The sequence below is a fragment of the Engystomops pustulosus genome, chromosome 10 (assembly GCF_040894005.1).
Source record: "Engystomops pustulosus chromosome 10, aEngPut4.maternal, whole genome shotgun sequence".
Classification (NCBI taxonomy): Eukaryota; Metazoa; Chordata; class Amphibia; order Anura; family Leptodactylidae; genus Engystomops; species Engystomops pustulosus.
This window is the reverse complement of record NC_092420.1, coordinates 37,963,742-37,990,352: the sequence shown is the minus strand read 5'-3', so window position 1 is coordinate 37,990,352 and position 26,611 is coordinate 37,963,742. Positions and strand designations below refer to the sequence as shown.

The 26,611-nt window shown below is 41.7% G+C and overlaps 2 protein-coding genes across 2 annotated transcripts in view; one reads left to right on the top strand and one right to left on the bottom strand.

The window, feature by feature from the left end:
• Nucleotides 1-26,611, top strand: part of PDE4DIP (phosphodiesterase 4D interacting protein) — a 175,693-nt gene that overhangs the window by 33,478 nt on the left and 115,604 nt on the right. The window contains exons 3-5 of the mRNA XM_072129165.1: nucleotides 2,433-2,556; nucleotides 6,481-6,647; nucleotides 11,236-11,395. Coding sequence (XP_071985266.1) covers nucleotides 2,433-2,556; nucleotides 6,481-6,647; nucleotides 11,236-11,395 — 451 coding nt within the window. The remainder of the gene's footprint in view (nucleotides 1-2,432; nucleotides 2,557-6,480; nucleotides 6,648-11,235; nucleotides 11,396-26,611) is intronic.
• The window catches only part of GORAB (golgin, RAB6 interacting), a 209,491-nt gene that overhangs the window by 174,373 nt on the left and 8,507 nt on the right, over nucleotides 1-26,611 (bottom strand). The window lies entirely within an intron of this gene.

Genomic DNA, 26,611 nt, shown 5'->3' with positions numbered 1-26,611 from the left:
AGAAGCATAAGAGTTATCCAAATGAGTGGTCAAATATTATGTCAAAACATCAGAAAACACAATGCAATAACTGCACCGAACAGCATATAAAACACAATAACTTGTAAGCAGGGGTGTAACTACAGGGGTAGCAGCCATAGAAACTGCTGTGGGGCCCACACTGTCAGGGGGCCTGGTATGCGGCCTGACAGACCAAAGAATAGAGGATGTGCTCCATTATATACATATTACACTGCACATTATACAGCATAATATGCAGTGGCATAACTAGGAGAGGCTGGGCCTCACGTTTTCTCACATTTTTAAACGCATCCAAAACGAAAGTGGGAGGGGTTTTGAGCAAAACGCATGCGTTTTGTAGCATACGTTTCATTGGAAAGTATGCGCTTCAGGCAAACCCCCCCCCCCCCCACCTCACTTGCTTTTTGGATGAATTTAAAAATGCAAGAAAAATGCCACGTGGGAAGAGGCACGGAAAAAAAAATACATATTTTGTACAAACATATTTATACAATTACACACATTTATATACTTATATATCCTTCACGCTCTGCGGCGTACAGAGCTACGAAGGGTGTATTAAGAGGGCTCATGGGCTGAGCCCTCTTCATACAGAGGTTGGGTTCACTGCATATTGCAGCAAGCAGCGTTTGGTCGCCATGACAGCCTCAGGTCTGCTATATGGCTTCTGGAGATTCATTACAATGCGCCAGTGGCTCACTGTAATGAATCCTATTTAAAAATGCCACATACTGCAAAATCCTAAAAATTAAACCCCCCCCCCCCCCGCTTTCCTTAGAACTGATATACAACTAAATAAACAGTAAAAATCACAAACACGTTAGGCATCGCTGTGTCCCAAAATGCCAGATCAAAATATAAAACTGGTTTATAGCAGCAGTGAACCCCATAACAGAAAATGGCCAAATGTCTGAAATGCGACTTTTACACAATTTTACCTCACATCAAAATGTAATAAAAAGTTATCATAAGGTCGCACACTCCTCAAAATGGTAGCAATTAAAACGACGGTTCATTTAGCAAAAAACAACCACTCACACAGCTCCGTGCACCAAAGTATGAAAAGTTACTAGCGGCATAAGATTTTCGTTTTTAGTACACTGTTTTAATCATTGAAAAAGTATTAAAACACAATAAAACCTACAAATTTGGTATCACTGTCATCGCACCAAACCAAAGAATAAAAGGAGAATAATCATTTGGAGCACACAGTGAAAGTATTAAAATCTGAGCCCACAAGACAGCAATGCAAATGCGTCTTTCGGACAATTTCACCACATTTTTTTTCCAGCTTCCTAGTACACGGCATGGAATAATAAATAACTGAAAATAAGCCCTCACACAGCAATATATATATATATATATATATAGTTATCTAAAAAAACGGCAGCACTCCAAAGGCTTGTGAAAAAAAAAAAAGTGTAGTTTATTCCAACATGTGCCAAGCTACGTTTCGGCTCCTATGGCCTGGAGCCTTTCTCAAGGCCATAGTTTGAGAAAGGCTCCAGGCCATAGTTTGAGAAAGGCTCCAGGCCATAGGAGCCGAAACGTAGCTTGGCACATGGTGGAATAAACTACACTTTTTTTTTTCACAAGCCTTTGGAGTGCTGCCGTTTTTTTAGATAACTAAGTATTTTGGGACCTCTCGTCCTGGCCCCTGGATGTGCACCCATACCTGAATCTTTTGAGTGCTGCGACTATCTCTTCTGTATATATATTATATATATATATATATATATATATATATATATATACATACATACATACACACACACACACACACACACACACATGCCGTTTGGGTGTCCAAGGCGGATGTTCGGATCGGCGGTCTGGCAGGTGGGTGTTCTGGCAGGCAGCTTGGGGGGGCGCAAGGAGTTCGGCCGGGGAAAGGGCGAGCCAATCATTTAACTTAGAAGTGACTTGTACACAAACATCAGATCAAGAGTCTATAGCAGGAAAAAAAACATGCATCAGCAGCTATATGTACTGATCACTATCTAGTAAGGAGACACAATCTAATAAGATTAAGGTGTCACTTCTGACCCACCACAAGCAGGGATTGGCTGAGGTAGCAAAAATCCCTTCACCAGTCAAAAATATGCTGGTCAGAATACATCATATCATAGGAATCTAGTTTCCATAACATTAATTTGTTTTTCCTTTTAAAGAAAGATAAAAAAGGGTATTCTTGAAACTATCCATTAAAGGCTGGTGCTCAAAATTTAAGGCTGTACTCCATGTGTGGTTTGCCTAGTGATTTATGTAAAGGCAAACTAAGTCCTAATCATGAGCCTTCACATCTCTTTTGTATCTCTCCCTCAATAGTACAGTAACTCACACAATGCTGTATGTGACTCAAGTCTAGGCTTCACTATATTGCATGGTAATACTGTATGACTATGTTTCAGGGCTGATTATGGACATCAGAGTGGCTGCAGTGAACCTGAATTACATCAAGAGTATAAACAGAAGCAAGAGGAAGCAAACCATACTCGAGAGGTTCTAGAAAAAAAGATTACATTTTTGAAAGAGGTAAGATAAAAGTCCAAGTGATTTTGAGATTGTTTTTTCATGACACCCTGTTCTTCATGTTAATGGGATATTTTGGTTTATACATTTTGCATTTATTTATTTAAAAAATGTGTAAATTTGAATTTCAGAATTCTAAATGTTATGCTTTTTAGACAGGTGGTCCTTGTATCAATATTAGTTACTACTTAACCCCTTACCGAAGCATGATGTAGTAGTCACACATCAGCTGCAGATGTTTGGAGAGGGCTCAAGGCTGATTGCAATAGATGATATGCAAAATCCCCATATACTGCCATACTGTAGTATGGCAGTATATGGTAGGATCAGACAGACAACCTGGGGGTGTGAAAAAAAAAGTAAAAAAAAAAAAAAATTTATTTTTTTTAAATCACCTCCTTTCCCTAGAATTGATATAAATGTAAATAAACCGTAAAAATCACAAACATGCTAGGTATTGCCCAGTCCCAAAATGTCCGCTTCATCAAAATATCATTACAGTTATTCCTGGGGTTTTACCTCATAACGGAAAATAGCACCCACATTTTTTAAAAAGTTTGAAAAATATAAAAAAATTGTATAAAAAGTGATATAAAGGCCGTACTGTCCTAAAAATGGTAGCATTGAAAACATCATCAAGTCGCAAAAATGACACCACACAAAGTTTTTAGCACCAGAACATGAAGATTGAAGATGAAATGAAGATTTTTTTTTATATAGGTGGTTTTAATTTTTGTAAAATGTATGAAAACCTTATACAACCTATATAAATTTGGTGTCCACATAATCGCACCAACCCCAAGAATGAAGGAGTCATGTAGTTTGGGGTGCATAGTGCAAGCTGTAAAATCCAAGCCCACAAGAAAATGGTGAAAAAGTATTTTTTCACCAATTTCACAGCATTTGCAATTTTTTTCCGGCACCCCAGTACACAGCATGGAATATTTAATACCTTCACTGTGAAGTGCAATTTGTCACACACAAAACAAGCCCTTGCACAGATCTTTACATGGGAAAATAAAGAATTTATAGCTTTTTGAAGGTGGGGAGTGAAAAATGGAAATGCAAAAACAAATAGGGCCTGGTCGTTAAGAGGTTACATTAACCAAATGTCTGCTTAATGTCGATGCTGTTAGTAGGGTTACAAGTCATTTACAGTCATTTTCAAGGAAATTCCACGAAAAAATGATTTTAGGTAGCAATGTATTTTTAAAGGAGTTTCTAAAGTCCTATTTTTTAGAAACCCATCCAAATCACCCCATTTTTAAAACTGAACCCCTCAAGGACCCTAAGTATTTTTTAACTTAGCCGGAAATTGTTGCTTAGAGCTCATGTATACAGCAAATACACACAAAATCTGATAAATGCCACGTACCCATAGATATTCTATATTTAAAGGAAATCTACCACCAAAATTCATAGTGATAAACCAGGGTTTACTCTTAGATCCAGGCACCATGACTGTGGTAATCTAATATTTGCCATCCATGGCCTCCTTCCTTCTAACTTTTTAAATTATGCTAATGAGCCTGAGGGCCAGTCACGGTGTCTGGATCTATGAGAAAGTGTCCCTATTTTATCATGATGGATTTTGGGTGACCTACCATGAGGAATCTACTATCAGAAGTAGATATGATGGTAGATTCCTCTTTCCTGCTTCTGCCCTAATCGGTAATTTAATCATTCTGGAACCTAACGTTACGTGTTAAAAACTTTATTTTAATAATATGTAAATTAACTGCAGAAATTAACTAGCTGGGTTCCAGGATTATTAAATTACAGATTAGATAAGAGACAGGAAGGGGGAATTTACCATCGGATATACTTCTTATAGCAGATTCCTCATGGTAGGTTTCCCCTAGTGGAGTATGATATGACTTTACTTTTTATTTTATTTTTATGAAGCTATGCAAATGGGTTTATAATGGAGCCATGAACATGATCTTTAAATTTTATGTCATGATCATATCATAGAATATGCCATCATAATTTTACAGATTTTTATTCCATTCAGAAAACCATGAATATGGTTTTAAATGGTTGTAGTCTGGATACTTGTAAGATGGTGGTGGACAAAGACAAGATGGTGTTGGAACTATCTGCTTAAGGCTGGTTCCACACTTGCGAGTGTGATGTGATGAACTCGCATCACACTCTCAACGCATGGTGCTCGGAACGCACGGGCTGAACACTGCACACCTGGAGTGAACTCAGCATGTCAGTTCACTCCCAGTGTGCAGCGTATCACTTGGTCTATAATTAATTTATCATAACATCTATAACTCAACATACAGTACCTTTGCAAATAGTAATAAATGGATTCTACCAAGTTTGCATGTTATCCCCTATCCATAGGATAGTGAAAAAAATAAGCTGGTTTGTTAGGGCTGCACTACTTTGTACTTTCTCACTGTGGCTGTGTTATATAGTATTGAGTCAGAAATTGCTGAGCACAGTTCTTGGATATCTCCGATATTTATATTCACTGTATGTATGAGCGCCAGAGGTAGCGGATGCTCCATCTGGATTGCTGGGGGTCTATTCCCATGATATATGCAGTCGGATGCTCACCAGTCAGTATAGGGTTACAACATACAAACTTGTTCCAACCGCTTAGTCATCTGACTGGGTATATCTTTGCATCATGTGCATAGTTAATGCTACCCTGAATCAACCCCTTAAGGATGTAGGTTTTTTTTACCCATTTCTCGCTTTTTCTCTCCACCTTCAAACATTCATAACCTTTTCATTTTTCTGTGTAGAGAGATGTGGGAGGGCTTATTTTGTGTGTAACAAATTAAAATTTTCTGTGATATTATTCCATGCTGTGTACCAAATGTGGAATTTTTTTTTAAAAAAACGAATGTGTGTCATGTTCTTGTGGGCTCAGTTTTTACAACTTTCACCATACGCTCCACATAACACCTCTGCTTTATTCTTTGGTGCGGTACGATCACAGTAATACCAAATTTATACAGGTTTTATTGTGTTTTAATACATTTTCAAAAATTAAACAAATGTGTACAAAAAAGAAAAAAAATGTTGCCATCTTCTGAAGCTAATAACTTTTTCATACTTCGGTGTACAGAGCTGTGTGATGTGTCATTTTATGCGAAAAGAGACAACGTTTTCATTGCTATCATTTTGAGGACTGTGCGACATTTTGATCAATTTTTATTCCATTTTTATGTGATGTAAAATGGTGTAGAAGTCACGTTTTGGACATTTGGGCACCATTTCCCGTTATGGAGGCCACCGCCGGCAATAACAGTTTTTATATTTTGATAGATTGGGCATTTTGGGATGCAGCGATACCTGATGTGTTTGTGATTTTTACTGTTTATTAAGTTTCATATCAGTTCTAGCGAGAGGGGGTGATTTGAATTTTTAATATTTTATTAATTTTTTTGAATTTTTTAAAAACTTTAAAAAAAATTTTTTTCACTATTTCTTAGACCTTCTAAGGTACTTTAACCCTAGATGGTCTGATCGTTCCGACCATACACTACTGTATTGCAGTATATGGAGTTTTTGCATAGGATTAATTACAATGAGCCACTGGCTCATTGTAGCGAATCTTCAGAAACCATGCAGCCTTGGGTTTTACGGAGACCTGAAGCTGTCATGGCAACTGATCACCACCCGCCAATGTGGTTCGGGGGAGCGACGATCTCAATAAAGATGGCGGCGCATAGGCGACCACGGTCATTAGCTGTGGAGTTTTGCTGCAATATGCAACAAATCGCTCCTGTGTATGAACAGGGCTCAGCCGGTGAGCCCTCTTCATACACCCCTGCACCTCTAGGCCATAGAGTTGCGACGCAGAGTGTTAAGGGGTTAAAGCTATTTTCTTTCAAATTTCTTTGCATCTTTTTTGGATTAAAACTAGTACCTTTATTAATGGGTTTACCTATGTTTATATTTCAGGAAATCATGCTTGCTAAGAATGAAGTGGATCAAATTTCTGCTGTAGCAGAAACTGAAAAAGAAAATTGCCTCAAATTAGAAAAAACTATTGAGGAATTTACTGCAGATATGACAGAAGCAAGACTATTACAGAAGAACTATTGCAACATATTAGCTGAAAAGGACAGGTAAATTTGAAGAGCTCAGAAAACTTTTGAGAAAGGGAATGTAAGATGAAAGATGGCAGCGATTTTGTTACTTAATTGTGGTTATACATTTATCCTTTCCAGCAATGTCTATATTAGTTTTTGTGTCTATTTTTGCTACCCTCCTTTAAAAATCCATAGCTTTTTTATTTTTCCGTGCACAGATCTACATGAAGACTTGTTTTCTGCAAAACAACTTACTAGTATCCCATGCATTGCATATCCCTAGTATTTAATATCACATGCAATGTATTGGAAAGCTGGAAAAAAATGTTGTGAAATTGACAAAATTTGTGCATTTGTTAATTTAGTTTTGGGGAAAAGGAGTGCTTATTTTGGAGTACAGTAGGTAAATGATGGACATAACTTCTGCGGCAGGGGTTATTTAGGTATGGTGAGATTATCTGACATTTCTTTAAAGCATTACTCTGAACCTGGGCAAAAATAGTTTTACCACAACTGGAGAGAGTCTTTGAAAAAAAAAACAACTATATCATAATCCTGGCTTCTTCCTAGCCTGAGATTAAGCCTTATATTTCTATCAGCCCTACTTATACTAATTACTTCCTGGTTGTGATGTCAGCTAAGGGCACTGAGGCCAGAACAGCTTCCCTCACTTCCCATAATGCTAAGCTCTCCTCTCATGCACAAACACTAGCAGTTCTGCCAATCAGGCAACATATTTCATGCTAAATCTTCACACTAGCATCATTGCTATACAACCTAAATGTGATCCTATAGTTACAATAACCTATACACACATATACACCTTTGCACTGTTACACTTTCACGCAATACACCCTACCTGCTAAGATGGATGTGTCTGTCATGCTTATCAGCAGATGCCATCACTCTCCCCTCATCCTAGCACAGTGGTGGAATAAATAGTCGTCATTCTATGCAGCAGACTGCTGATCTTACCCTAGGAAGGTATATGGATCATAATAGATTATTTATTAACCCCTTACCGACACGTGACGTAGTACCACATCACGCCTCGGCTCCAGGTGAATGGAGAGGGCTCACGGGCTGAGCCCTCTCCATAGCCAGTAAGTTTTTGCTGCATATTGATAGCGCCTATCATGTTAACCCATCCATTGGCACCAGAAAAGCTGCCGACGGCTTCAAAAAGATGATGACGTTATCGGGGGGCGTCGGTCGGTTGCCATGACAGCCTCGGGTTTTCACCAATTTAATTGCATTTTGAATTTTTTTCCCACTTCCCAGTACACGGCATGGAATATAAAATACATTCACTATGAAGTTCAATTTGTTATATGGAAAACAAGCCTTCACACAGATCTTTACATGGAAACATAAAAAAGTTACAGATTTTTGAAGGTGGGAAGTGAAATATGGAAACGCAAAAACAAAAAAGGGCATCAGCGTTAAGCTGCAGGTGACAGAGGTAGACTGTCTGTGGCAACCAGGGCAATCACTAGTAATTGTGGGGCCCCCACACATTAGTTCCCATCTTATACTATTATGCCACATGGCATATACATGCTTCATTAATTTATTCTCCTGTATATAGTTCTCTGGAATGGATAATAGTGAGTACAACGCCTCCAATTATTATATATCTTGCAACTCCTAAAATGATTACATACAGCACCCCCTAATTCATTAAGTGCGTGTAGAACATAAAGTTCAAAATACATTATCATTGCATATACAGGCAGTCCCCGGGTTACATACAAGATAGGGTCTGTAGGTTTGTTCTTAAGTTGAATTTGTATGTATGTAAGTCGGAACTGTATATTTTATCATTGTAATCCCAGCCAGAACTTTTTTGGTCTCTGTGACAATTGGATTTTAAAAATGTTGGGTTGTCATAAGAACCAGGATTAACAGTAAAGCTTCATTACAGACTCCTGTGATAACTGTTATAGCTGTTTATTGTAGCCTAGGACTAAAGTACAATAAATTACCAATATCCAGAGGTCCGTTTGTAACTAGGGGTCGTATGTAAGTCGGGTGTTCTTAAGTAGGGGACCGCCTGTATAGTATTCACTGTATGTAGTGCAGCACAGGCCCCCCACTAGATAGGTAGCCCAGCACACTGTCCCCCCAGTATATAAGAAGAGTAAAGAAATGAGAAGGTACCTTTTTGATGGTGAGCTTTCGAGAATACTAGCTCTCTTCATCAGACATGTTATACATGATACAGAAAATTGACAGCATTTTATACACACAGTGATCATCAAAGGATATTAAAAAAAACTTTGAAGGCCCTTTATGTTGGGGAAACATGCCAAAGACTCCATCAGAGCATGAACTCGCACTGATCTGATATTAAATATGAAAGGAAAGATCTCCCAGTAGCTGCAACATTTCTCCAGAGAGGACCACACTATGGAAGTTTTGCAGATTACTTTTTTAACCCCTTGATGCTACGCGTGCATTATTTCTTAAGATTCATTACATGGAGCCAGTGGCTCATTTTAATTAATCCTATGCAAAAACGCCATATACTGCAATATAGTATATGGTAGAAACAATCAAACCATCTAGGGTTAAAGTACCCTAAAAGGTCTAAGAAATAGTAATAAAAAAAAAAAGTTTTAAAAATGTATAAAATATTACATAATTCAAATCACCCCACTTACCCTAGGACTGTTATAAAACGTAATAAACAGAAAAAATTGCGAACACAATAGCTATATCTGCAACCCATAATGCCCGATCTATCAATATATAAAAACTGTTATTGCGGGTGGCGACCCCCATAACGGAAAATAGCGCCCAAATGTCCAAAACACGGCTTTTACACCTTTTTACATCACATAAAAAATGGAGTAAAAAGTGACCAAAATGTCGCATAGACCTCAAAATAGTACACCAAAGTATGAAAAAGTTATTAGCACTAGAAGATGACGACATTTTTTTTTCTTTTCTGTACACAATCGTTTAACTTTTGAAAATGTGTTAAAGCTCAATAAAACCTATATAAATTTTGTATCAACCTGATCGTACCAAACCAGACAATAAAGTAGAGGTATTATCTGGAGTGCGCTGTGAAAGTTGTATAAACTGAGCCCACAAGAACGTGCACATATCCCTCAGCAGATAGGTATAAACAGTGCATGGTCCCAGTATATAGGTAGCCCAAGCACATACCCCCAGTAGATTGGTAGTAACAGCAAAAAAAATATTTTAAATTATACTAACCTACTTACGCTTCCTGCAGCCAGATCTTCTTCGCACCCGCACTCTTCAGGGCACCAGTGGATGTTGCAATCAACTCTTCTCTATGACCTTGGTACCGTTGCCTAAGTGGCGACGGTGCATCCGCCAGCATTCTGAAGAGCACGGGTGTAAAGAGGATCTGGCTGCAGCGAGCGCAGCGCAGGCAGGTATTATTTTTTTATTTTTTTTTGCTGTGACTACCTATCTACTGGGGCACTGGATTGCACAAAGGATGTAGGCAGTTTAGCCACACACAGCACCAATTGCTATTGATGGGGGGGCAGAATGCAATTCAAGCCCCTTTAGTGGCCCGGCCTAGGACTTCACTGATTCCCCTATGATGGAAACCCTAGTGGTAACATGAGAACTACTGTAGACACGACAGAACAGACATGAAGAAGGAGCTTCTTCCTGTAATTACAGAGCAGAGACAGGAATAAGAAGAGTGCACAGCTCCACCCCATCAACTTGGTTGATATTGCAGTCCATAGCCTGCATCTCCTGATTCACTCTATGGATTGTTCTTAGCAACTAGAATGCAAGGCAGAAGGTAGAGGGGCTGAGACAGGATGAAAGCAGTGCATTACTAGCCAAACAGCTGCAGCTTAATAAAAAAAACTTTATAAACTTTACAGTTACGCTTTAAACAATATTTACAGTATACACTAACCTTAACCCCTTACTGAATGCCGTATCATGTTTTTTCAGCAGCCATTAAGGGAACTTCTTCTGATGCGCCACCTTTCATTGTCGGTGTGTCAGCAGAAGCTTGCGGAACATCGGGTCCTGCTGGTGCCAGGGCTAGGCTGTGTCATCACAGCCCAGAAACGGCACCAACACCAGGGATCGGAAAAACTCTGATCCTGTGTGTTTAACCCTTTACACACCACGGTCAACCGGAGGATTCTTCCTACTGCAGACCTGGGGTCTGACGTGTACCCGAGGTTGCCGGCTCCTCTTCAAGCCAGATTCCGCCTCCCGGCAGGACCTGTCCGTAACTAACTGCGCATGCTCAGTTACTTACATTATACACTGCAATACATGTGTATATTACAGTGTAAGGCCTTGAACAAGCGATAGGATGAACGCTTGTTCAAGCCCAAGTCTGGAAAAATTTAAAAATGTAAAAAAAAAAAAAAAAAAAAAAATGTAAAAAACATTTTATAATAATAAATAAATTAAATAAAAGTCCCCTAATCACCCCAGCTACATATAAAATACAAATCAAGTATATAAAAACACAAAAAAAAGCACATGTTAGTTATAAAACTAAATGTTATAACTAACATGAAGTACAATTCAGAAAACCTGTCACATTCTGGTCATTAAGCGGAGAGCTGTGATGTTTTGTTGTTTCTTAAAAATGTATTTGTTCTATTAGGATGATCCAACAGATGACTCTCCTACTTGATAATAAGGACTCTTTGATAAGCCAGTTAACAGAGAAGAATCAAAATCTCATAAACTATCAAATTAAAGATCTGGAAAAGTCTGTGCATGGATTAAATGAAACTCTGCAACAAAGGGAAAATGAAATTAAGGTAAGTAAACTATTTCTATAGTAAAATGAAGCAATTTTGTCATTGTGCACACAGGATCAGACTGACCCACAGGTGAAAAGGCCTTCACGAGGTTTACATTGAAGTATACTCACGGTGATATATACAGATATTCAATATACGTACAGTTTCTCAGCCATCTTTGACCTTAGCATTCTGCTGCTGTGTGGGCATGTATTTCTGACTTACAGAGCTAAGAGGCTTTAGATTAAAATAAGGGCCCCAAGGCATATGTACCGAAGTTTCTGAAGTGTCCATTACTGTACATAACCCCCTCACATATTTTTGCAGCATAAACAACTGTACCTATACAACTACAGAAGACATAGGTGAAACCCCTACCATTTCCATCCATTGAATGCAGGTACCTGTCCTCTATCTTCTCCATTAGGCCCAGCATCACCATGTATCCTCTTCCAGCAACACATCGGCCCTATGTGGTTTACCACAAAAACATTTTATGTTCTTCATTTTCTTATTCTCCCTACATCTTGGTCTCCTAACAATGCCATTCTGCTGCTATAAAGTAATAGTAATAGTATTTTTAAGTACCCCTGATATGATCAATATACAAATAATGCTTACTAGTATAACACGCTGCAACCCCTTAGTATGGCGCTCGTAGGGTGCGGGTACATGGAGAGGGTATGGGCGCCGCCATCTTGCTGACGATCTTTGCTCCCCGTGATGTCAGTGGGGAGCGGTGTTCAGGCATCATGACAGCCTCGGGTCTTGTTTTAACCCATTCATTACAATGTGCGATTTGCACCATCCCACATATACTGCCATATACCCCATATACTGCCATACTGTAGTATGGCGATCAGACAACCTAGGGTTAAAGTACCTAGGTTATACTGAAAAATAGTAAAAATAAAAATTAAAAAAAAAGTTACAAAAAAAATTATAATAAAAAACATAAAAGTTAAAATCACCCCTAGAACTGATATAAATATAAATGAAAATCATAAACACATTAGGTATTGCCGTATCTGAAAATGTCGGATCTATCAAAATATAATAATGCTTTAGCGCCTAAAGTCGAAAATGGCACTTTTTTGCAATTTTTGAAAATATTTAAAATTCAATAAAATGGGAGCAAAAGGTTGTACAGTCCTAAAAATGGTAGCATTGAAAAAGTCATCAAAATGACACTACCCACAGCTCCATACACTGAAGTATGAAAAGTTATTGGTGCCAGAATCAAATAAAATGTTTTTGTACAGGAGGTTTTCATTTTTATAAATGTATTTAAACATTATAAAACCTATACAAATTTCCCCGTGATCCTACCGACCCAAAGAAAAAAGTAGACATGTCATTTGTGGTGCACAGTAAAAGCAGTAAAATCCAAGTCCACAAGAAAACGACGCAAATGCGTTTTTTCACCATTTTCACTGCATGTGGAATTTTTCTTCCGCTTCCCAGTACGCGGCATGGAATATTAAATGCCATCACTATGAAGTGCAATTTGTTACGCAAAAAAAAAACCTGCCACAGAACTCTGTGTGTAAAAATAAAAAAGTTATGGATTTTTGAAGGTGGTGCGTGAAAAACGGAAACGAAAAAACAAAAAGGGCCATGGGTTAATGTATTAAATATGTATACACATTTTTATCCCAAAAGATGAGTCTGCTGTTCTTATTTGACTGTGAATGCAGCATAAATACTTTTGTGTATAGGCTGAAGAGGAAATTCTCTCGACCTGTGATGTTGAAAGCTTATACACAAGTAGTCAGCATGTCCGTGATTGCAAAGCAGTTAATTACTTAATGTTAAAAGATTAACAATCTAATCCTATTAGGAAAATGTTTATGTCTAAAGCATTTAAATTTGTTTTGCCACACAAAACTTCATACAACTCCAAACAGCTGCAGCAAGAGCTTCCTGTGCACCATCTTTTTCTCACCTATCTTAAGGTTGGGTCGAGCAGAAGTTTGTTTTTGGAGAATACCTGCAAAAGCACACAAGCCAACATTTCAGTGTTATGTTGCATTTTATTTTCTGTCCTCTGCTCTTGTTGCCAAGAGCTTTCGGGATTGTGTCAAGTCCAGACTGTTAAAGCACTTGTTCACTTGGCCATAAAGTACCCCTTGCCAATAAGTTCACATCCTGCTTGTAAAAGTCACCTTCCCCCAATGTGTGTTGCTGAAGGTTAAGGATCCCTGAGTTCTAGCAAAGATCCAGATGCCAGTAGAAAATAATGGATTGCGACTGCAGAATACAATTCTTATTAACTTTACTATCACCTAAGCTTCACCTGACAATGATATAGAGATATAATATATATAATATAAATATATATTTATTATACACACACACACTCACCGGCCACTTTATTAGGTACACCATGCTAGTAACGGGTTGGACCCCCTTTTGCCTTCAGAACTGCCTCAATTCTTCGTGGCATAGATTCAACAAGGTGCTGGAAGCATTCCTCAGAGATTTTGGTCCATATTGATATGATGGCATCACACAGTTGCCGCAGATTTGTCGGCTGCACATCCATGATGCGAATCTCCCGTTCCACCACATCCCAAAGATGCTCTATTGGATTAAGATCTGGTGACTGTGAAGGCCATTTGAGTACAGTGAACTCATTGTCATGTTCAAAAAAACAGTCTGAGATGATTCCAGCTTTATGACATGGCGCATTATCCTGCTGAAAGTAGCCATCAGATGTTGGGTACATTGTGGTCATAAAGGGATGGACATGGTCAGCAACAATACTCAGGTAGGCTGTGGCGTTGCAACGACGCTCAATTGGTACCAAGGGGCCCAAAGAGTGCCAAGAAAATATTCCCCACACCATGACACCACCACCACCAGCCTGTACCGTTGATACAAGGCAGGATGGATCCATGCTTTCATGTTGTTAACACCAAATTCTGACCCTACCATCTGAATTCTGACCCTACCACAGCAGAAATCGAGACTTATCAGACCAGGCAACGTTTTTCCAATCTTCTACTGTCCAATTTCGATGAGCTTGTGCAAATTGTAGCCTCAGTTTCCTGTTCTTAGCTGAAAGGAGTGGCACCCGGTGTGGTCTTCTGCTGCTGTAGCCCATCTGCTTCAAAGTTCGACGTAATGTGCGTTCAGAGATGCTCTTCTGCCTACCCTGGTTGTAACGGGTGGCGATTTGAGTCACTGTTGCCTTTCTATCAGCTCAAACCAGTCTGCCCATTCTCCTCTGACATCTGGCATCAACAAGGCATTTCCGCCCACAGAACTGCCACTCACTGGATGTTTTTTCTTTTTCGGACCATTCTCTGTAAACCCTAGAGATGGTTGTGCGTGAAAATCCCAGTAGATCAGCAGTTTCTGAAATACTCAGACCAGCCCTTCTGGCACCAACAACCATGCCACGTTCAAAAGGCACTCAAATCACCTTTCTTCCCCATACTGATGCTCGGTTTGAACTGCAGGAGATTGTCTTGACCATGTCTACATGCCTAACTGCACTGAGTTGCCGCCATGTGATTGGCTGATTAGAAATTAAGTGTTAACGAGCAGTTGGACAGGTGTACCTAATAAAGTGGCCGGTGAGTGTATATATATATATATATATATATATATATATATATATAGTCACAATCACGCACAGAACCCATGTGTGGAAACTTTTCAGTTCTAGCTACTTATGATTTCTATGTTCATGAACTTGTGAGAGGGGTGTCATATGCAAATATGATTTATGGATAATGGTAGGGCTCAATGTACAATGATTTACTGCATGAGGTACTAAGTCTGAATACACTCCTATTAACCACTTACTTATTCTGATACTACAACCAGTGACATACTAGATATGTGCATCAAAATGTTGCTTAGCACTGGACTCGGCTTCTTAGCTGAGGCATTTTATGTACATGAAAAATTGGAAGATGCTGTAGACCATCCATATGTATGCCAGCATATTGTACAAGCAATTCATATAGCATGGAGTGGATCAAGACTACAGCAAGACCAAAGAAAGTATAAAAGATACCAAGAGGTATAAAAGATAAGTGTTGGTAAATGCAAATAATCTAACAAGTAGTGGAGTAAGTTTGTTACATAGAAGCCAAAGAAATAAGGATGGGGGAAATGATATAAAGTGTACATAAGCTAATGACAGAAGCCTCACAAACAAGATGCAGGAACTGGAAGTCTTATAATTGGAGGGCAAATATGATATGTGTGTATAAGTGAAACTTAGTAACAGGTTGTTATTATAGTCTTTTTAAAAATGATTAGAGCATTAACGTACTCGCAACTGCTCGGTGCTCGGACGAATATTTCGCCAGCTCGAGAAAATGGCATCTCCCGCCGTTTTGATTTTTGGCGGCCATAAACAGAGCCAATCACAAGCCAGGAGACTCTGCAGTACACCCAGCATCACGTGGTTCACTTACATGTCGATAGCAGTGGTTGGCTGGCCTGATCAGGTGCCCTGGAATATACTAGCCACTGCCCACGGTGCTCGGATCATTCTCTGCCTGGATGCCGTTAGGGATAGAGCTGCTGCTGGTCTGGGATAGCGTTCGGGTGTTCTATAAGATTAGTGTTAGGCAGGAGTGATTCTACAAGAACCCAACAGCCCTTGTTAGGGCTACAATAGCGTTATTTTATATTTTTTTTATTTGCTTGTGGCTGGGCTTGCTGGCACTAGTAGTGCAGCTACTACCATACTGTGACGAATTTGCAGGGAGACTTACGAACGTTATTTTTGGCTCTTAGTGACACACTTATCCATTTCAAACAGCTAAGTGGGACAATTTATTGGGGGTTTGATTGAATTAGGCACTGTCTGCCGATTTTTTTTTTTTTTTCAAAAGTGAAAGTGAAAGTCACAGCACAAAATCCTTTTGTGTGCTGTCAGTGGTGCAAATGCAATTTCATCTAGCTTAGTCTGCCTGCTACTGTTTAGCAAGCTAGTCTCCAGAAATCCCAATTCACATTCTCTCTGCCGGTTAAGCGTACTGTACGTCACGTGTGGCGTAATCTAATATGGTTTTTATGTTCACATTAGTCCCGGACAATCAGCAATCCGCATTTCAGTTTGCTTTCTGAATTCTTCTGCGTGTTTCGTTCATAAAGAAATTTAAAAAACCCCAAAAAAATGTTATAAGAACGAAAAAACAAACAAACAAAAAAAAAATTTTCTTTTAATTTCTTTTTTGGGTTGGAAATCTCCGTTAAAGCAATCAAATTTTGTCGACTGTAGTTGAACGGTTGTATCTGCTACTGTTTAGCAAGCAAGTCTCCAGAAATCCCAATCCACATTCTCTCTGCCGGTGAAGCGTACTGTACGTCACGTGTGGCGTAATCTAATACGTTTTTTTGTTCACATTAGTACCGGGACATTCAGCAATCCGCATTTCAGTTTGCTTTCCGATTTCTTCTGCGTGTTTCGTTCATAAAGAAATAAAACAAAAAAAATAATACATTTTATCTTTTAATTTCTTTTTGGGGTGGGACATCAACGTTATAGCAGTTTATATTTCTCTTTTGCTTATAAAATAGACTTTTATTTGGAAAATGTTGAACCCGAGGGCTAAGGGTAGAGGACGAGGGCGTGGGCATGGGCATCCAATTACTGCAGGGGTGAGACACTACCTGCTGAAGAGGGAGCAGGGGAATGCCGCAGAGCTAAACTCCCAAGCTTCTTGTCTCAACTTACTGGGACTTTTGGAAGAACGCTGTTGAGGCCCCAACAGTGCGAACAGGTGATGTCGTGGATTGCGGACAATGCTTCAAGTCATTTGTCCACCAGTCAGTCTTCCACGCAGTCCACCCATGTTACCCAAGTGAACACTCCTCGAGCTCCTCCACCTCAACCTCCTTCCCCCCAGTCTCCCCCCTCCCAGGAAAATTTTGAATTTGATCCTGCATACTCTGAGGAACTGTTTTCTGGACCCTTCCCAGAGTCACAAACCACTTCTCAGGTTGCTGCTGAGCTCTTTCCTGTCCATTTCCGTGGTGTTTCCATCCTTTTCTGAGGTTTCCAGGTTTTTGGCCAAGCTTCCCTGTGTAGAGCCTTGGTCACCTTGAAAAATGCTTGAGTCTCTCATTCGCTTCAATGGGGTTCGTTATTCCAAACGAGCACTCGAGCATTTTAGTGCTCGCTCATCTCTAGGAATTATCATAAAAATAAAAAAGGAGGAGGGGTTTGTTTATATGTGAAAAACCTAATGACCATTCAGCAAGATAACATCGATGAGGAAAATGAGAATGTATGAGTCCATATGGGTGGAAATAAGGGGAAGAAAAAAGAATAATAAGATATTACTGGGAGTTTGTTATAAGGCTCCAAATATAAACAAGGCAGCAGAGGAAATGCTGATAAGTCAAATAGATGTGGTTTCAAAGCATGGTGAAGTACTTATCATGGGGGAGTTTGAATTATTCTTCATTGTGACTTTCAGAAGAGGGGCGACAAGAACTCAACTCTAAAATTTTCAATAGCTAAGGGAGCACCTTAAGAGTATAAACTGGGACAAAAAATAAAAGCATTGAAAATAAATGGGATGTTTTAAAAAATATTCTAAAAAGTTCCTGTGAAAGACATATACCATGTGGGAATAAGCACAATATAAACCGGATAAAACCAGTGTGGTTAGTGTGTGGCTGTAATGTGAGCAATAAACAAGAAGAATAAGGCATTTAAGTCACTAAAACAAAAAAGGTAGACATGAGGCATTACAGGATTATAGAGCGAAAAATAGTTCCTATTAAAAAAAAAAAGGTTAAGGCAGCAAAAATAGAAACTGAAATAAAAATTTCCATGGAAAGTACAAATAATCACAAATCATTTCCCAAATCTATTAATAGTAAAAAAAAACTAAAAGCGGAGAGTGTGGGGCCTCTGAGGAATAACTTGGGGGTCGTGGTCTAGGGCAGTGATGGCGAACCTTTTAGAGACCGAGTGCCCAAACTACAACCGAAATCCACTTATTTACCCTGAAGTGCCAACATGAAATTTTGAGCAGTAACTTATTTCTACCTGCTACCTTGTATTGGCGGTCTGAGGCCACTAGTTAAAAGAAGGAGGGCAATTTCAGATTATCATTGTAGCTTAATCAGGGTCTCTCTGTAAAGGAACTATGGTCGGGTCCAGCACGATGACCTCCAAATAATGCAGTTCTGTCAAAACCTTCTCACTTTTCCCACAGTTCCAAACAACCACGAAGTGTTGGATAGCACTGAGAGCAGTATCCCTTAATTTGCCTGGGACTGCAGGAAGATTCAGTGTTTGGTGAACTCTGTCCTGGGATGATGGCCTGAGTGCCCATAGAAAGAGCTCTGAGTGCCACCTCTGGCACCCGTGCCATAGGTTCGCCACCACTGGTCTAGGGGGATGAGGAAAGGGCCAATCTATTGAATGTCTCCTTCTCAACTGTCTTTACCTGGGAAAGTCTCATAGGAAATGACATGATGAGGAATAATGTAAATCCTCCATTGAATGTCAGCTGCTTAACGGAGGAAGAGCTACGGTGCCGTATCAACACCATTAACATAGACAAATCCACACACCTGAACACATACACCCGGGTACTGCAGGAGTTATGTACCCTGATAGACAGACCATTATTTAAAAAAATATCAGACCCAAACAAGGATGAAAATCTGTGAAAGGGAGATCCCGTGGACCACAGAATCTGCATGTTTATTTGTCTTGTTTATCTGCTTAACTTCTGTGTCTGGGTATGAGTTTTTGTTATGTGGTGCAGTACACATTACTGCCATTAGGAGCAGCGCTCCCTTTGCACTACTCTATATACAGCTGTGTACCCTTACCTGGGTTGTTCATGCATTGTCTCTCCTGGAATTTTTTAGTACATTTTAAAGAATTAATTTGTTATCAATAAAGTTTCTTTATTTTACAAATTCATTATTGGCATGGATTTCCCTCTTTTCGTCTAGTTTTTGGTATTTATTCAATAATTGTTGACCACTCTGGTCAACAACTTTGACCACTCTGGCATAGTGGAGTTACCTTTATGATTAGGTCTTAAGTGACCTCTGTTATTGTTAGTACTGTTAATCGTTGTTGTGTTGTTTTGTCATTATTTTTAATATTTGAAGACTCATTAAGGACTGGTTATGTTACACAGGACTAGCACATTGCTAATGTGGCGCCAATACATAAAAATGGGTCAAAAAGGGATTCTGGAAACTACATCGGTTGTGGGAAAAATATTTGAGGGGTTTATTAGAGATGCTATCATAGAGTATTTTACTGTGCATAATCTTATAACACAGCATCAGCATGAGTTTGTGAGGGATCGGTATTGTCAGACTAATCTGATCAGTTTCTACGAGGAGGTAAGGTCTAGTTTGGACCTCAGGGAGACTGTGGATGTTGTATATGTCTGGACTTTTCCAAAGCATTTGACACAGTGAGACATAAAAGGTTAATACATAAAATGAGACTGCTGGGAGTAGGAGAAGATCTGTGTATTTGGGTAAATACAAAGGTTTGTCATCAATGGAACATTGTCATATTGTGTTGATAAGAGATAAGATAAGATAATCCTTTATTAGTCCCACAGTGGGGAAATTCAGCAGCAGAGAGAATACAGAGAGCACAGTACAAACAATGACAGAACAATAAAATTAGGGATAAATGAACAAAAAGAAAAAAAGGGATAAAGAGACAAGAAAAAAAGACAAGCACTGATCGGTAGTCTGATATTCAGTCCGTGGATTGGGCCTGCAGGGACTGGTTAGGTGGGGGTCACAGCTTACTTCTGTTAGGGCCTTGTTTGTTGAACACAACCAAAACTCAAAACTGAATGTGCTCCCCAATGCCACCACAGTCTCATGCATGGGATGGGTGCAATTCTTCAGAATCGATTTTAACTTACACAGTGTCCTCCTCTCAGCTATCACCTGCACTGTGTCAAGAGGACCCCCCAGGACAGAACTGGCTTTCCTAATCAGTTTGTCCAGCCTGCTCCTCTCCCTAGCTGAGATGCTGCTTCCCCAACAGACTACACCAAAGAAGATGGCTGGTGCCACTACAGCGTTGAAAAAGGTCTTAAGAAGAGCCCCCCGCACTCCGAATGCCCTCAGCCTCCTCAGCAGGTGTAGCCTGCTCTGACCCCTCCTGTGAAGTACTTTTATGTTCTCTGCCCACTCCAGTTTATTGTTGTGGAGGACACCCAAGTACCCACCCACAGTCCCGGGCTCTCACATACTGAAGTCTGTTTGTGAGGTAGTCTAGGATGTTACCAGTGGGGTGCCACAGGAGTCAGTGTTGGGGCCACTTCTTTTTAATATTTTTTTTTATAAATGACCTTTTACAGTAGAATTTCTATATTTGCAGATGATACTAAGCTTTGTAAAGTAATTAATACAGAGGAGGATAGTATAACATTAGCAGGTACATATACCTGAATGGTCAGTACAAGGAACCCTCTAAAAATCTTTTTATACAAGAGGGCCTATATACGCCTAGAGAAGAGGTGGTATTACCATTGCAATAGATAAGGGTAGACAAAGGAACTCTCTTCCACAGGAGGTTGTTATGGCGGACTCGCCATGCATGTTCAAGAGAGGCCTGGATTCCTTTTTGGAGAGGAATAATATAACATTGTATGGGAATCCAACTTTTTGTTAGAATATTTCCCTGGATCAACAGAAATTACTGACTGCCATATTAGGGGTTGAGAAGGAATTTTCCCCTGCTTTAGACCAATTGGCATCAGCCTTGCAGGGTTTTTGCCGACTTCTGGATAAATGCAATATAATGTATAGGTTGGACTTGATGGACTGATGTCTTTTTCTAACCTCTTTTTTGCTATGTGATGTAATCAAATCGCGCCTGCTGGCCTCTGCTGCATATAGCAGCATCAAGGGGAATATTGATGATGCAGAGAACTGAAGGCTTTCTGCAGCATCATATTCATCTCCATCTGCGTTTAGAGAGTGCAGATAAAGTACAGGCCGCGGAAGGCGGAGTCTGTGAACGGAGGGGCCAGTCCCACCCTGCTGCAGTGTGCAGGTATTAGGATACATACAGCTCTGCAATATGCAGGGATCAGGATACACAGATCTTTGCATTGTGCGGGGATTAGGACACCCACAGCTCCGCAGTGTGCGGGGATTAGGACACCCCCAGCTCCGCAGCGTGCGGGGATTAGGACACCCCCAGCTCCGCAGCGTGCGGGGATTAGGACACCCACAGCTCCGCAGCGTGCGGGGATTAGGACACCCGCAGCTCCGCAGTGTGCGGGGATTAGGACACCCGCAGCTCTGCAGTGTGCACGGATTAGGACACCCACAGCTCTGCAGTGTGCGGGGATTAGGACACTCACAGCTCTGCAGTGTGCGGGGATTAGGACACCCACAGCTCTGCAGTGTGCAGGGATTAGTACACCCACAGCTCTGCAGTGTGTGGGGATTAGGATACACAGCTCTGCAGTGTGCGGGGATTAGGACACCCACAGCTCTGCAGTGTGCGGGGATCAGGACACCCACAGCTCTGCAGTGTGCGGGGATCAGGACACCCATAGCTCTGCAGTGTGCAGGGATCAGGACACCCATAGCTCTGCAGTGTGCGGGGATCAGGACACCCACAGCTCTGCAGTGTGCGGGGAGTAGGACACCCACAGCTCTGCAGTGTGCGGGGATCAGGACACCCACAGCTCTGCAGTGTGCGGGGATCAGGACACCCACAGCTCTGCAGTGTGCGGGGATTAGAATACACAGCTCTGCAGTGTGCAGGGATTAGTACACCCACAGCTCTGCAGTGTGCGGGGATTAGAATACACAGCTCTGCAGTGTGCAGGGATTAGTACACCCACAGCTCTGCAGTGTGCAGGGATTAGAATACACAGCTCTGCAGTGTGCAGGGATTAGTACACCCACAGCTCTGCAGTGTGCGGGGATTAGGATACACAGCTCTGCACTGTGCGGGGATCAGGACACCCACAGCTCTGCAGTGTGCGGGGATCAGGACACCCACAGCTCTGCAGTGTGCGGGGATTAGAATACACAGCTCTGCAGTGTGCAGGGATTAGTACACCCACAGCTCTGCAGTGTGCGGGGATTAGAATACACAGCTCTGCAGTGTGCAGGGATTAGTACACCCACAGCTCTGCAGTGTGCAGGGATTAGGATACACAGCTCTGCAGTGTGCGGGGATTAGGACACCCACAGATCTGCAGTGTGCGGGGATTAGGACACCCACAGCTCTGCAGTGTGCGGGGATTAGGACACCCACAGCTCTGCAGTGTGCGGGGATTAGGACACCCACAGCTCTGCAGTGTGCGGGGATTAGGACACCCACAGCTCTGCATGTGTGCGGGGATTAGGACACCCACAGCTCTGCAGTGTGCGGGGATTAGGACACCCACAGCTCTGCAGTGTGCGGGGATTAGGACACCCACAGCTCTGCAGTGTGCGGGGATTAGGACACTCACAGCTCTGCAGTGTGCGGGGATCAGGACACCCATAGCTCTGCAGTGTGCAGGGATCAGGACACCCATAGCTCTGCAGTGTGCGGGGATCAGGACACCCACAGCTCTGCAGTGTGCGGGGAGTAGGACACCCACAGCTCTGCAGTGTGCGGGGATAAGGACACCCACAGCTCTGCAGTGTGCGGGGATTAGAATACACAGCTCTGCAGTGTGCAGGGATTAGTACACCCACAGCTCTGCAGTGTGCGGGGATTAGGATACACAGCTCTGCACTGTGCGGGGATCAGGACACCCACAGCTCTGCAGTGTGCGGGGATCAGGACACCCACAGCTCTGCAGTGTGCGGGGATTAGAATACACAGCTCTGCAGTGTGCAGGGATTAGTACACCCACAGCTCTGCAGTGTGCGGGGATTAGAATACACAGCTCTGCAGTGTGCAGGGATTAGTACACCCACAGCTCTGCAGTGTGCGGGGATTAGGATACACAGCTCTGCAGTGTGCGGGGATTAGGACACCCACAGATCTGCAGTGTGCGGGGATTAGGACACCCACAGCTCTGCAGTGTGCGGGGATTAGGACACCCACAGCTCTGCAGTGTGCGGGGATTAGGACACCCACAGCTCTGCAGTGTGCGGGGATTAGGACACCCACAGCTCTGCAGTGTGCGGGGATTAGGACACCCACAGCTCTGCAGTGTGCGGGGATTAGGACACTCAAAGCTCTGCAGTGTGCGGGGATTAGGACACTCACAGCTCTGCAGTGTGCGGGGATTAGGACACCCACAGCTCTGCAGTGTGCGGGGATTAGGACACCCACAGATCTGCAGTGTGCAGGGAGTAGGACACCCACAGCTCTGCACTGTGCGGGGATCAGGACACCCACAGCTCTGCAGTGTGCGGGGATCAGGACACCCACAGCTCTGCAGTGTGCGGGGATTAGGACACCCACAGCTCTGCAGTGTGCGGGGATTAGGACACCCACAGCTCTGCAGTGTGCGGGGATTAGGACACCCACAGCTCTGCAGTGTGCGGGGATTAGGACACCCACAGCTCTGCAGTGTGCGGGGATTAGGACACCCACAGCTCTGCAGTGTGCGGGGATTAGGACACTCACAGCTCTGCAGTGTGCGGGGATTAGGACACTCACAGCTCTGCAGTGTGCGGGGATTAGGACACTCACAGCTCTGCAGTGTGCGGGGATTAGGACACCCACAGCTCTGCAGTGTGCGGGGATTAGGACACCCACAGCTCTGCAGTGTGCGGGGATTAGGATAACACAGCTCTGCAGTGTGCGGGGATTAGGACACCCACAGCTCTGCAGTGTGCGGGGATTAGGACACCCACAGCTCTGCAGTGTGCTTGCATTAAGATCCACAGATCCCTTTGCATTAAGATGCACAAACATTTGTAGATCACTGCACACTACTCGACAGCAAAAAGCCGAAAATGCTTGGGGGCCGCTCTCCTGCTGACTCTCCCGCCAGCAGCCTCCACCCTTCCCCTTCATGTGACAGATCACATGGCCGTGACATCATTAAAGGTCCTTTATCTTTTTAGGAGTCCAAATCTACCCGGAATGATGTCCATCTGTCACTGAGGCCGATGTGACGTGATCGTGGTGCGGGGAGGGTAATATGGGTGATCTCTTCCTATATCACTGTCATGTAGATAGTGTGAGCTGAGGGCACCCGGGCGGGGACGTGGCAGCACTACTGAGCGAACATCTCGGTACCACAGATGTCTGTATCGCATCGGCTCCAGCTGCAGAGAAAAGACTGGGTTCTGGTCCAGTAGAAGATTAGACAGTTTACAGGTGGGCTTGATGGACCACCCTACTAACGGGGTATTCACACATGCAGGTTGTGATCAGGAGCCAGGTGCGCAGTCCTGTATACCTCTTCTCCTGTAACGGTTCATACCTGCGTTAATTCCGTGTGAATATACCAGACCCTTTGTTCATGCTGGTGGCGTCCATAGCCCTGTCACATGCTATTATATTCTGCTGGGGATCAAGTGGAGCAGAGAAAGCTATTATTCCTCAGGGAAGAACAGGGAGAAGAGGGAGCTGCTTATAGCATTGTATTCCATTGTGGATCATTACTGAGCTGCATATAGATAAATGAATGAACAGCATCATTTGTTTCTTTGTCTCTTCACTACAGCTCATTTTACCAGTACCGGAGGGACGAGTAAGAGAAGGAATTTCCACATCAGATCTGACAATAGATAGTTTGAAAATAACCATATAAGATATATATTTTCTTTCTATAACAATACATACAAATGCAAGTCTGAATGAAATCTGCTTCCTTTAGTATCACTGCTTGGAGTATCTTTTTAATCTTAATTTAAACAGGATCTGCAGATATTTGAGATCAGATTCAATGTTGGACTTAAAGATGAAAGATGTGTGTAGGGTCTGTAGAAGGGAGCTTTGTGGAAATCAACGGAGATGGATTTTTCACACAAATGCTAAACTTAACCTTCAAGTAATTTTATCCCATGTTTTGGGGAAGGAGATCTTACGAGATGGCCATGCCGAATTTGTCTGCAGTAAATGTGCATATATGCTTGAACGATTGTACAGGTTTGATACGGTGATAGCACGCATTGAAGCTCTCTCAATTGAACGATTGCAGAAGCTTCTTTCGGAGAAGGATAGGCTTAAACATTGTCTAGCTAACCTGTACAGAAAAAATAACAACGAAGAAGGTTACGAAGCCAAGGCAGTAGAGGGGACTGCTGAGACCGCAAACCTTTCAGAAGTACAGTTCTCCTATACAGCTCTACTGCAGGAAGACTTTACTTATTCTGGATTTGAATGCTGGACTGAATCGGACGAACCTAGTCAGGAAATTCAGCATTGTTCACACAATGAGGGTACAGGAGCTATTCCAAGAAAATGTCATGGATGTTCTTCACTTAGAGTGGCTGATTCTGACTATGAAGCTGTCTGCAAAGTACCAAGAAGGCTAGCCCAAAACATTTCTTCAAGTCAGACTTCCACATGTGCAAGCACTTTCAATGATCCTGTAATGATTTCTCAAACTTCAGAAAATGAGACTTCAAATGACAAGGTTGTGTCAGATGGAGATGGTTTGGAGAGGTCATCTTCTGCTCCCTCTGTTGAATCTATTCCAGAGATTAAGGATACTGGGTCTAACTCACAAAAAACTGAGGAAAAACAAAAAGCAAGCACTGAGAATGTAAAGTGGCATTGCTCATGTAACTATGGTGTTAGTTTATCTGGATATGTAAGAAAATTAGATCTCGCTCTCAATCTTGTAAAAATGTTTGACTACAAACCAGTCCAAAGTCCGAGAGGGAGTAAAATACCCATAAAAAGCTATTCGGTCATGAAATCAAATAACAACCGAAATAGTGTTCAGTCTAACACATCAAACACCAGTCTTGCGTTTCTGGACAACATCGTGGAATGCCCTCTGAAAACTATTCAAGATTTTTCAGAAATTTCTGATCTGCACGAACTATGGTACAATGTGTATGAAGATTACATTCCAATTCACATGCAGGTATTTTTATATTTTACTCTCCTTGCTAAAATTAAACACAGAGGGTATCCTATGTACAAGTCTAGGATCCAATAAAACCAAATTTAGATTTTCTCTCCTTATATAGAATATTTCTTATATATGTATGTAATTATAACATATACAGAACTATACTGTTCTAAAAGCAATAAGATAGAAAGACTAAATGAATGTTTGAAACCTATAGTGGCATAAGTTAGTTATCCATGATCTGTACAGCGCTGTGGAATATGATGGC